Genomic DNA, 13,893 nt, shown 5'->3' with positions numbered 1-13,893 from the left:
GTTAGCAAGAAGCAGTTTCATTGCTGATAATACGCTTATGATTACCTTTATGTAAAAATTAATATATTTTTTAATTTTCAAGTATTTCCCTGTCAAATTATTCTAAGATTTTTAAACTATGATATAAAATTAAGGTGATAAATATATAAAAACAGTTAATGGATCTGAGCTCTTATTAAGACATACTTAACTACATAATCAAGAAATACTTTGGATAGTCTCCTCATTCCTAAGTCCAATGACAACTGGGGGGAGGGTAATTTTATATTTAGAAAGGACTCTTCCACTGAGCTGTATAAAATTATAACTTCTAGGTATGCAGTCCTTGAAAACAGAAGAGAGGAAAGTCTCTACCAATTCCTCCACTTCCTCCAATTTCCTATAACATATAGGTTACACTCAGATCTATGAATGAACCTGGCTTCTATTTCTTGCAACATTTCAAACATCAGCTTGAACACTGTTTTGAAGTAAGTGGAGACAAATGGTAAAATTCAAAGGAACAGTCATGAAGTACCTGCCAAAATATTTGGAAGCACACAAACTGTACATTCAATGAAGCATTAAAAGATACTGTGTATGTCCAGTGCGACTTCATTTGAATATAGCAGCAGATGCTTGTCCTTTACAAACCCAGCCTTTGACCATTAGAGTTTCAAACATTACATTACAGGAAAGGTAAATATGAGTTGCCTAAGAACTAACTAAATGATTATTTTTATGCAAACATAACTTTTATTAATGATGCCCACTATGCCTACTTGTTTGTTATCTATTGCTTCACAACAGATTACTTAGCAGTTTAAAACAAGAGTAAACACCTATCTCACATAGTTTCTATGGGTCAGGAATCTGGCAGAGGCTGAACTGGGTGGTTCTGGCTTGAAATCTCTCATGAGATTGCCATTTGGGCTGCTGTCATCTGCAGTTTGCCTGGGGTTGGAGGATCTACTTCCTCAGAAGGCTCATTCACATAAATGTCGGCTGGAGGTCTCAGTTCTTGCCTGTTTTTTATCAAAAGGACTCAGCTCCTCATGCCATAAATCTCTCCATAAGACTGCTTGAGTGTCCTCATGCCATGGCAGCTAGTTCTCCCAAAACAAAGCAAGGGGGAAGCCACAATTGTTTTTATAACCTAGTCTCCTAAGCCTAGCACTGTCACACCTATCACATACTATTTAGAGTCCTGAAGTACAGCCAACACTCAACGAGAAAGGAGTTAAGACTTCCTTTTCAGCTGAGAAACATCAAAAATTTTGTGGACATATCTTAAAACCACCACAGTCCACCCTCTGACCACAAGTTAACTTACACTCCTTTCATGTGTAAACTAAATTCATACCCTACAAAACAAAAACAAAAACAAACCCAAACAAAAAACAAAGAAAGAAAGAAAAGTCTCATCCTTTTCCAACTTCAGCTTGAAATCCAAGATGTTGGCATCTAAGTCAAATCCTTATTCAGCCTTCTCAGATGTGGTTCTTTATTTTTTTTTTTAAGATTTATGTGTTTATTCATGAGAGATACAGGGAGAGGCAGAGTCATAGGCAGAGAGAGAAGCAGGCTCCCTGTGGAAAGCCTGATGTGGGACTCAATCCCAGGACCCAGGACCAAGCCCTGAGCCGAAGGCAGATGCTCAACCACTAAGCCACCCAGATGTGGTTCTTTAAGGATAGTTTCTAGAGGGATCCCTGGGTGGCGCAGCAGTTTGGCGCCTGCCTTTGGCCCAGGGCGTGATCCTGGAGATCAGGGATCGAATCCCACGTCGGGCTCCTGGTGCACAGAGCCTTCTCCCTCTGCCTATGTCTCTGCCCCTCTCTCTCTCTCTCTCTCTCTGTGTGTGTGTGTGACTATCATAAATTTAAAAAGTAAAATAAAATAAAATAAAATATTTAAAAAAAAAGGATAGTTTCTAGAATACAGTTTCTCACAGTTAGAAGACTTATGAATCAAAGAGACAAGTTATCTGTCCCATACATTCCCCAAAGTACACACATGTAGTAGGCACAGCATAATCACTATAGATATTCTTGTTCAAAAAGGGAGGAAATGGGCAGCCCGGGGGACTCAGCAGCTTGGCCCCACCTTTGGCCCAGGACGTGATCCTGCAGACTCGGGATCGAGTCCCATGTCGGGTTCCCTGCATGGAACCTGCTTCTCCCTCTGCCTGTGTCTCTGCCTCTCTCTCTGTGTCTCTCATGAATAAATAAATAAAATCTTAAAAAAAGGGGGGGGGGAGGAATTAAGTCAAAAGGGAATCACTGGCCTATAGAAATTCTAAAATCTGTCCAGGAAAATATTAGAAGTTCCTTGATTAGAAGTTTAATCAAGAAAAAAAATTTTAAAAATAAAATAAAATAAAAATAAAAATAAAAATAAAATAAAAATAAAAAAAAAGAAGTTTAATCAAGAAATAACTATCCTCTGGGCTCCTCTGGGCTCTTGCTTCCAACCTTTGAATTATCATTCCTTTCCAAGGAGAGGCAGGCCGTGTTTAGAGCTGCACAGTGTTCTGAGTGTGAGTCCTGACACCAGAATTTTGGGGGTCCAATGGCCTTTTCATTTTGTGAGGTCTCTCTGCATTTCAGACCAAGCTGGTGGTATTTCCATCAATGCAATGCTCTTAAAAAACATACTGGTTCTCATGTGAATCTTACTGAAGTTCATTCCATTAGACACAAGCTGCAGCCTTTTCCACACACAGTTTCTGCTGAGACTCCCCTGAAGGATCTTTGAAAAACCAATGTTTATTTTCTGAGGCAACGTCTTAGATCTTTCTGAGATTTTAATGAAGGATTTTATAGTTACTACCCTTGGTTTTATCATCAGAACACAATTTTTCAAAAGTGCCTGGAATGATTTTTGCTCAGAAGTCATTCCTTAATTGTAGTTTTATTTGCCATTGGGAAAAGCTGGGAATCTTCAGAAAATATAAGTTCCAACTCCTTTTTGCTAAACAGCCTTTCCTTTTGTTCCTCTCTCTCCTCTCATATTTTGCTATAAAGCAGCAAGAGAAAACCAAGCAGACCCTCTAACTTTCTATTGGAAAGTCTCAAACATACAATCCATTTCATTGGATATTTCTCTACATCCCACAAGCTTTCACAAACATTCTAGCAAAACCTTTCCAGCTTTTACCCTCTCTATAGAGGTGCTTATTAAGTGTCTTCATGCATGGCAGTTGGCTTAGCCTAAAGTGACTGATACAAGAGTGAAAGCGAGGAGGAAGCCACAATACATTTAGTGACTCCAAAGTCTAATACTGTCACTTCACCACATTTTATCTGTTAGAGTTGCTAAGTATAGTGTGGAGAATCAGCTCTGCCTTTGGAAGAGAGAAGTATCAAACCATTTGTGGACGTATTTTATAACTACCACACCCTGAACTGCAACTTATCACTTTACCCTCCCCCATATGTTGCTGGTCACATTGTAAATACTCAATGTTTTAGCCATTATTTTCACTGAGCTTTCAAAACCAAATAAGTATCAGTTGAGATTCTCCAGGAAAAAGAACTAGTAGGATAAATATATATATATATATATATATATATATATATATACATATATATATATATGTGTGTGTGTGTGTATATATATACACACATATATTTATTTATTTATGAAAAAATATATATATAGAAAGAGAGAGAGCACGCACACGAGAACGCAAGATTTATTTTAAGGATTTGGTTCATGCAATTGTTAAGAGTGGCAAGTCCAAAATCCATAGGGCAATCCACAGGCTGGCAATGTAGACAGAAGTTGATATTGCAGTCTGGAATGTGAAATTTGTAAGCATGATAGCAGGCTGAAAAATGAGGCAGTATTTCTACATTACAGTTTTGAAGCAGAATTCCTTATTGTTCAGGAAACCTCAATTTTTACTCTTCAGGCCTTCGACTAATTGGATGAGTTCAACCTACCTTGTCAATGGTAATCTCCTATACTTCAATTGAACTGTTTATAAATATTAATTACATCTACAAAATACTACCGCAGTAACATCTAGACTAGCGTTTGACCAAACAACTAGGCACCATAACCTAACCAAGTTGACACATAAAATTAATCATCACTCCATCTCAAATGTCAGTTCCTCTGTGAAGTCTAGAAGATGTAGTTTGTTCATTTAATTCCATCAAGTGGCATTTAAGTACCTACTCCATGCAAAGTACTGTGCTAAGAGTTAAATTCAAAGATGAGAAAGCCACATATTGTTTCTATAGAGTTCATAGTCTAAAGGGGATATTATCATCAGCACTGTCATGATCTCCCCAGCCATCAGCATATAATGCACATTTACTGAGTGTTCTCTCTGCCAGGTACTACTATAACCATCTACAAGGCTTCATTAATCCACCCAGTAGCCCTGTGAGATCTTCATATTATAGTGCTTTGTTCAAGTTTAGTCAGGTAGCCTATGAGAGTGCTAAGATTTAAACCCAGGTGTGACTGAATTTTTGCCAAAGCAATGGGTTCAGAAGAAGAGCCCAAGACTCGGCCAGATGTTACAAGAATTGAGGAAAAGTGCATTGTCATCTGCCAGAACAACAAACTACTAATGGGAGTGTTTTTTCCACTCACATTTAAATACAACAATTGATATGATTGGATTTATATCTGCCATTTTGCTGTTCAGTTTATAGAGGTACCATGTCTTTTGATTCTTCCATTCTTTCTAGGGCTCTCACCTGTGTATATATAGCTTTGTGGTCATCCAGTGAAACTATAAGGGTTCCACTCTGTTGATTACCTGTATATGGCTTGGAAAATATATTCAAAGATACAGTCTGGTCCGTAGTTTCCATGGAGTTTCACTTTTTGCTGGGCTTTCACAGTATCTTGTTGCTCGGCACTGTTTCAGAGTCAGCCAGGAATGGGTAGAGAGCTCATCTCTGCCCTTTTATTGATCCCTTACTTAAGTGAACTTTTTGGCAAATGGGCTACTCACTCTAATTGGAACTGCCATCGGCCTACAAAAGCTGTGGGGTTTCTTCATTCACTTACATCTGAATCCATCACATTTAGTTGGTGAAGACCTAATACCTGTCCTTATGATTCTGACACCAATTCCAGTGTGGGTTTTCCAACACCAACCAAAGCAATTCTCGTGATATTTAACTCAGTTCTGACATTATCTACCTAGTAATAGCATCAGATCCCACAGCTGCTAAAGATCAGTCCCACAAGACTGTGCCCAGCCCTCTTCAGATGCAATCACAAGTCTGGGTTGTCATCTGTGTTTCTGACCAATCAGGTATAATTTGGAGGTCCCTATGATCTCCTCCCCTGGTTCAATTAGGCTCACAGAACTCAGGAAAATAGTTGACTGTTTACTGATTTATTATAAAAGAATATGATAAAGGATACAGATGAACATCCAGAGGAAGAGATTCACGGAGCAGAGTATGTGGAAAGAGACATAGAGCAATGCCATCCCCAGGGACATCACTCTCCCAGGAGCTGCCTCCAAGAGTCCACCAACCTAAGGGCCTCTAAATACAGGCCCTTTGGGTTTTAATGGAGGTTTCATTACATAGGCACAACTGATTAAATCACTGGCCGTTGATATTTTAAAGCAATCTCCAGACTTCACCTATCCTCCCCAGATGTCCAGGGACTGAAAGTTCCAACCAACTAATCACAGAGTTGTTCCCTCTGGCAACCAGTCCTCATCCTTAGGTTATGTAGTAGGGGTTTCAAAAAGTCACTTCATTAACATAACAAGAGATGGATTTATTGCTCCCCATCACGTAGAAAATTCCAAGGATTTGGGAGCTCTGTGCCAGAACAAGGATAAAGACCATATATATACTTCTTACTTTAAATCATAGTATTTCAGTCCTACTCTCCAAAATTGATTCTGACCCCTCTGGTAGCAGAGCCTCTGATTTTTCTGTCCAGCCCCAGGACTGGTGCAGCTACAATTCTCACTGGCCTTGAAGGGTAGGGAAGTTGTCCCAGACTACAAGGTGACATACTGCCACCATTTTTATCCAAAGTTTTAGCCATTATGTAAGCATAAACACTTTTTTTTTAATTCCAGCTAGTTAACATATCGTGTTATACTAATTTCAGGTATACAGTATAGTAATTCAACACTTCCTTATAATACCCGGAGCTTAATCTGTCTTAATTGCCAGGCAGTTTCTAGTGTCCTGAAACTTGTGATGATTTTGTCCAGTTTTGTACTTGCTTTGTATGGAGGGAGGAATTGCCAACCTCTTCATATCACCATTACCAGAAGTATTTTTGCCTTAGTAATCCAACATCTGAATGTATGAAAAAGTAATCCAAAGTAAATGAAGAAGATCCCTATATTAATGGTCCACATCCATACTTTTATGTTTTTACTGCCAATTTGGCATAATATAGCATTTTAAATTACTTTCAAAACACCATAATTTTAAAATCAGTTTTCTTCATTGCAGGCTTCCGTGTATTTGCAGAAACACTCTGAAGGTTTTTATAATATAGAAGATGGCTAATGGGCACTGATAATATCCCAAAGGGAGTATATTTTCATAGATTTGCTAGTTAACTTTTACACTTCTAGCAAGCTGAAGTCACTATTTCCCAGAATACAGAATATCATAAACCTAGACCTATAGGGAAAGTATTTAATTTATCATATTGGCTCATATATCACCCCACTTTCCTTACTGAGACTACTTTAACATTTTATAAAAGTAGTAAAAAAAAATGTCCAAATTATTTCAACCTAGACATCTTTTGCTTTTTTTTGCCTTTGAAATGGCAGAGTCTTCTCCACTTTCTCTAAGTGGAAGACATTTTCAGGGTTAAGTACATTTTTAAATCACCTATCAAAAGTTGAAGGGAGTGGGGGAAAGGATGGAAGAGTTGGCTTTCACAATGTAGCATTCATTTTTAGGTAAATGAACGTATTTCTATGACATGAACATACAACAATGAATCTATCCAAACTCCTACTAATGAACATTTAAATTATTCTGGTTTTTTACTATTATGAACAATGCTAGTGAACATCCCTAGGAAGACTCTTAGTATACCAGAGAGAATATATCTCCACGATATATACCTAGAAGGCAACAGGTTACAAGAATCTGCCTTTACTAGATAATTCTGATTTGTGGCGAGGTTCCAATTTACATGTAAATTTACACTTCCTTATAATAGCATGTAAGAGCTTCCATTTTTCACATTTCTCATATGGTCAGATTTTATTAAATTTTACCAATTGTATGGCTATAAAAATGAAATCATAAGGTGGTTTTAATTTTGGATTTCCCGGGCAGCCCCGGTGGTGCAGCGGTTTAGCACTGCCTGCAGCCCGGGGTGTGATCCTGGAGACCGGGGATCAAGTCCCACGTCGGGCTCCCTGCCTGTGTCTCTGCCTCTCTTTCGCTCTCTCTGAATAAATAAATAAATAAATCTTTAAAAAATAATAATAATAATTTTGGATTTCCCTATATGCTAATGAGACAGAGAGCACTGTTTCAAATGTTAATTGGTCATTCTTTTGAGAGAAAATAAAGAAAAGAGGAAAGGCAGGAAAGGAGGTGGGAAGCAGAAGGAGAGGAGAAAAACCTAAGGATATAAAGCAAATTAACGTTTGTTAATTCTGGATGAAAGATGCATGGATTTCATTCCAATTTCGGTATGCTTAAAGTCACAACATAATTTCATAAAACGAATTACATTTTGAACCATGTTAAACTTTGAATTAGTTCTTCACATTTCATATTAAAGACTATGTGGTGGTTTTTGACAATGATCCCACAACACAAATTGATTCAGAAAATAGTAAACACTTACTCGAAGGCCAGAAATCCTCCTCATGGTAACCTGGCGGTTTGAATCATGGTGTCCAGAAATTTGGTTTGGACCCGGGAACATGAAATCTCGTGTATTTTCATCATATGTAGACAGTGTTTCACCCACTACAAGAAAGATATCCTATGATTCAAATTATAACAAAATATTCTATTTAGAAACAAAATCATCAAGTATAATATTTATAGTGCCTGATGCCTTGCTGAAAACTTCTGCTTCAGGGTCATGTTAATTTTTTTTTCTAAGAAAGGAAAATTAAAAGAAAGTTATGTTAAATGGATTCCTTATTCAGAAATGTAGTACATATTACTTATTCTCCCTCTTTTATAGAAGGGAAATATTCATGTAAATTTTGTGAGTACCTATGCATACTCATGAAAAAAGTCCTTAAACATTAAGTTGGTATTGACATTTACAAACCTAAAATGTAATTATCATCTCCATAAATTTTTTCTATCTTCCATTCTTTTCTAATCACCATTATAAGACATTAGGTTACAGGTTGGTAAAAATGTAGACATTTTCTAGATTTTGTGGTTACTCAAATTAGGTATATGTGTAATATTCAAAATCTTTTAGGTTATTAATTTTCAGCAACATACAGCTCTCCGTTCTATCTCCACCAAATAATTATTTGATTAAGATAGATTTCTCCTATAATTGCAGAGGTAAACAACAAAAATCAAGCTATCCTCCATATTTTAATTTTAACTTTCCCTGCACCAGAGATTTGTAATGTTTACTGAACAGGTAAGGTTTTATTCCACTCCCCCATTCCCAGTAATAGTCAACACACAAAAACAAAGACAATTACTTTATCCATAAAAAAATATAGTTTGAGAAAAATCACAGAGTCAACTTTTATGAATGTCACAAAATATGTAAGGAGGATAGCAGGTAATTTTCTACTTTCCATTCCTATTTATTCTATTTTAACACAAATGTTCAAATACTATTTATGTCCATCTTTATGTATTTATTATTTTCATCTATTGACGTCTTACACATAGTGGACCAATACTAGAAACTCAACATTGTTCTTAATTTGGGAAGGGGAAAATATGTATTTTTTAAAAACATTCTTTGAAATGGGTTTGCACATCAATTACTTTATCAAGCTATAATACAGTACCTGGTGGAACTAGTTGAATCAACTCAAACAATGCTGTATCATCTGAAAGTTTAAAGAAAAATTTCCTTAAGCAAATTGATAATAAAAATTAGTTACTTCATCATAAAAGTATCTAAAAGTCAAAGTAATTGCTGGGTAAACTACATATACATTTTTTTTTTGCCATTTACATATACGTTTGTATCTTAATATACTGTGTATACTTTTTGGTTGCTATGTCTCTTAGGGCATTATTAATCAATAGCAGAGATTGTACCTTCAATCTCTCTGGAGTTTGTTTATGTTTTTGTTTTTTTTTAAAGAAAAACTTTATCATTTTAGAGAAGTTTTAGGTTTATAACAAAACTGATAAGAAAATACAAAGATTTCCCATATATCCTTATCCCCACACATGCATAGCCTCCCCACTATCAACAGCAATCACAAGAATGGCACTTTTTTTTTTTTTTTACCAAGGATGAACCCCCATAGTCACATCCTAATCAACCGACATCCCTAGTTTACCTTGGGGTTCACTTTTGGTGATGTATGCTCTGTGGATATGGACAAATAAATGCATAATGACATATTCCATCACCATAGTATCATTCATAGTGTTTTCACTTCCCTGATTTTCCTCTATGCTCTTCCTATTCATCTCTCTCCTCCACTTCAATTTGCTTCCATAAGCAACCACTGATCTTTTTACCGTCTCCATAGCTTTGCATTTTCCAGAATGTCATATTAGAATCAGACACTATTCAGGTTTTTCACATTGGCTTCTTTCACTTTGTAACACGCACTTAAGTGTCCTTCGTGTTGTTCATGGCCTGATAGCTCATTTCTTGTAACTGCTGAATACTATTCACTGTCTGGATTCATTCACTTTATTTATCCATTCGCCTACTATAGGCATATTGGTTGCTTCCAAGTTTTGGTAGTTATAAAGCTGCTATAAACAACCCTGTGCAGGTTTTTATGTGAACATAAGCTTTCCACTTCTTTGGGTAAATACCAAGAAGGGTAATTGCTGGATTATATGTTAAGAATATGTTTAGTTTTGTAATAAACTGCCAGACTGTCTTCTAAATTGCTGTTCCATTATGCATTCCCATTAGCAATATATAAGAAGAGCTCTTGTTGCTCAATATCCTCACCAACATTTGCAGCTGTCAGTGTTTTGGATTTTGGCCCTTCTAGGAGTGTGGTGGCATCTTATTTTAACTTGAATTTCCCCAAAGACATACTGTGTGGAGAATCTTTTCATATGCTTTTTGCCATCTTTATAAGTTCTTTTGATGAATATCTGTTAAGGTCTTTGGCCCATTTTAAAAATAATGTTGTTTGTTATTTTATTATTGAATTTAAAAGTACTTTGTATATTTTGGATAAATATCCTTTATCAATATTTTATAGATATTTTCTCCCAATATGTGGTTTATCTTCTAATTCTCTTGATACTGTCTTTCACAGAGTAGAAAATCTTAATTTAAATGAAGTTCAGGGGATCCCTGGGTGGCACAGCGGTTTAGTGCCTGCCTTTGGCCCAGGGCGCAATCCTGGAGACCCGGGATCGAATCCCACGTCGGGCTCCCGGTGCATGGAGCCTGCTTCTCCCTCTGCCTATGTCTCTGCCTCTCTCTCTCTCTCTGTGACTATCATAAGTAAATAAATAAATAAATAAATAAAAAATAAATGAAGTTCAGTTTAGCATTTACTTCTTTCATGGATGATGCCTTTGAGGTCGCATCTAAAAAGGTATCATTGGGCAGCCCGGGTGGCTCAGCGGTTTAGCATCGCCTTTGGCCCAGGGCATGATCCTGGAGACCCAGGATTGGGATCGAGTCCCAGGTCAGGCTCCCTGCATGAGCTGCTTCTCCCTCTGCCTGTGTCTCTGCCTCTCTCTCTCTCTCTGTATTCTGAGTAAATAAATAAAATCTTAAAAATATACATAAAAATAAAAAGGTATCATTGTACTCAGTGTCATCTATGTTTCTTCTTATTTTATTTCCAGTTTTATGGTTTGGAAATAAAAGTTATGGCACAGTTATGCCTATGATCCATTTTGAGTTAATTTTTTGAAGGGTGTATGGTCTGTATCTAGATTCATTTTTTTTTTCACATTTGGATGTCTAAATTTTCTGGCACCGTTTTTTTGAAAAAACTCTAACTTTGTTCCACTGTATTGCCTTGCTCCTTTGTCGAAGTCAGTTGATTTTATTTATGAGAGTCTATTTCTGGGCTCTTTGTATATCTTTATAAATATAAATTATGTCTTATTTCTTAAGCAGAGCTGTGAGGACAGCTGGGATATCATAAAACTCCTATACTTTTAATATGTTTGAAATATTTTATAATAATTCAATAATACACTTACAAAAATAATAAAAGATGAAATGCATCTTGTTTCCCCTTCTAGGACTCATGAAAAAGGCACAATCATTTAAACCAATATCTGTATGTCTAATATATGAAGAAATATTTAGTATTTCCTATAGATTATAATTTATAATAAGAAAAAAAATGCTATAGCCCTTTTCCTCAATAACTGTACACTCCATTGAGAATATAGACATCACAGGAAATAAACACACAAATAAATTATAACTACAAACTACAGGTGCAATGAAGGCACAGCAGGTAGTGCTATAAAAAAACTATATTAACAAGACCTAATCTAGGCAGGGAGTTAGAGAAGCCTAAGGAAGAGCTCTTTAGGATCTGATCTATAGCTGGGGCAGTAGAGTTTTTTTTTTTCAAGCAGGAGGAATGGGATGTACAAAGGCCCTAAATAGAACACAGCAAAGTAATCTGAGAGATTAGGTGTTTGAAAACAACCGCTCTGCAAAAATCAACTTGAAAAGGTAAACAATGAAAGCAGGAGAGACATAACAAAGTAGTAAAAAAAATTATAAGTCTGAAACTCAGTATAAGAAGGAAATACAGAGAAAAAGCCTGGCATTTGAGGCTGCTTTTCTTTTTGGAATCTGACAGTCTTGAAAGAGGTAGCCTAAGGGACTAAGAAGCTGAACAGAGCTTTTGATAAATTCCTGAAATAAAGGACCAAAAATTGGAGTATCATGGCCTTGGAGAGAGATAGGAGGGGACGTCTGCTGGTTAAGAGACAATGGCCTGATAAACTGGCTAGGCTATAAGACTGGATCTTGAAAAGATAAACTATAAAAGAGTAAAGTAAAAATGGATAGCCAATACTATATAATGAATGTTTGAATTCCTTCCAAAATTCATATGTTGAAATCCTAACGCCCAATGTAATATTTGGAGTTGGGGCCTTTGGGAGGGAAGTAGGGCAAACCCCTCAGAATGAGATTAGTACCATTATAAAAGAGACGCCGGAAGAGCTTCCTTGCTCCTGTCATAAGAGGACATTGACAGAGATGACAGACATTGACAGATCTATGAACAGAAAGGGAACCCTCACCAAAACACTAAATCTGCTCACCTTGATCTGAGACTTCTCAGCCTCCAGAACTGTAAGAAATAAACTTTTATAGTTTGTAAGCCACTTAGTCTATGGTATTTTGTTATAGCAACCCAAATGAACTAAAACAGCCAACTAGGAACTAAGGGCTAAGTTTGAATCATTCCAAATACTGTCTGAATTAAGGTGATCCTGAATTGCTGGTACCCCCTAGAAATCTGCTAAAACAATCACAAACTTTTTCTAAAAGAAAATATCATCATCTGAGTTTTCAAGTTATTTCAAAAAGTTTTACATTGAAAGTCTGACAATCAATGAAAACTGACCAAGTACACATGAAAAATGAAAACTGAGGGAAAAAAAATAAGAAAAATAAGACAATAAAAACAGGGAAACAGGAGATCCAGAAAACTTAGTTATCAGACTGGGACTTAAAATATGCCTAACAGAGAAAAAAAAATATGCCTAACAGGTTCAACAAAATAAAATGCAAAGTTGAGAATGTTAGAACGAGAAACTATTATAAAGAACCAAAGGGAAAATTTTTAACTGAAAAGTAAAATAGCAACAACAACAAAAAAACTCATAACAGGTAGATTTATCAGCAGATTATAAATGACTCTGGAGAGATCTATGGAATTAGAAGACAAAAGTAAACATTTTGAGAAAAGCACAGAAAGCCAAAAGGATAGAGAACATAAAAAAGAGGAAAAAATGATACAGGAAAAGGTACACTAACAATGTGTAATTGGATTTGCAAAAGGAAAGAACAGAAAAGGACAAAAGCAATTATTTAAAAGATTAATGCCTGAGAATTTTTTTGAAGAAGATGATCAAGATACAAACATCAAGCAGAATATATTTTAAAATATACACACACATACATATATACAGAGTTGGGCACATCCAAGTAAATCTACAGGGAAAAAAAGCGTAAGAGAAGATGTTAAAAGAAGCCAGTGGAAAATGATAGACTACCTTTAATGAAATAAAAGAATGAAATTGATAGAGGATTTCTCAACAGAAAGTGAGGAAATAAGAAGACAACAGGATAGCATAATCCCAATAGGATATAGAAAGCAATAACCCCAAGTTCAGCAAAAAAAATCCTTCAAAAATTAAGACAAAATAAGGACATTTTCAAATAAATAAAAAATCAAGATAATTTATTGCCAAAAGACCACTGAGAAAGGAACTGTGAAAGAAATTTCTTCAGAAAAAAGCAATAAACTGAGAAAGAAGCTCAAAAATGAAAGGAAATAAAGAACAACCAAAAAGGTAAAATCTGGTTGTAAAGTGAAATGATGATGCTGATAGAAGAACAGTAAAATTTTGTGTAGTTTAGCAGCATACTAACTTAAAACACAGGACAAAAAAAAAACATAAAATATGGAAGGGATATAAATGAAGTCAAGTATTTGTAAGCTTCTCCACGTCCTAAAAAAGGTAAAAATAAAAATACATCTATTAGAGTTCAGTAAGTGAAGCCTGCCTTCTGTCATGACTCTGGTAACCACTAAAA

At 35.9% G+C, this 13,893-nt stretch overlaps 1 protein-coding gene across 4 annotated transcripts in view; it reads right to left on the bottom strand.

The window, feature by feature from the left end:
• SPATA6 (spermatogenesis associated 6) overlaps positions 1-13,893 on the bottom strand; it is a 139,548-nt gene that overhangs the window by 78,669 nt on the left and 46,986 nt on the right. For all 4 annotated transcript variants that reach the window (XM_055341804.1, XM_055341805.1, XM_055341806.1 and 1 more), the window contains 2 exons: positions 8,951-8,992; positions 7,801-7,925 (listed from right to left, as the gene is read on the bottom strand). In XM_055341804.1, coding sequence (XP_055197779.1) covers positions 7,801-7,925; positions 8,951-8,992 — 167 coding nt within the window. The remainder of the gene's footprint in view (positions 1-7,800; positions 7,926-8,950; positions 8,993-13,893) is intronic.

Source organism: Nyctereutes procyonoides, unplaced genomic scaffold, assembly GCF_905146905.1.
Source record: "Nyctereutes procyonoides isolate TBG_1078 unplaced genomic scaffold, NYPRO_anot_genome, whole genome shotgun sequence".
In the NCBI taxonomy this organism is placed as follows: Eukaryota; Metazoa; Chordata; class Mammalia; order Carnivora; family Canidae; genus Nyctereutes; species Nyctereutes procyonoides.
Note: the sequence above shows the minus strand (reverse complement) of the source record. Positions and strands in the feature narration are given on the sequence as shown.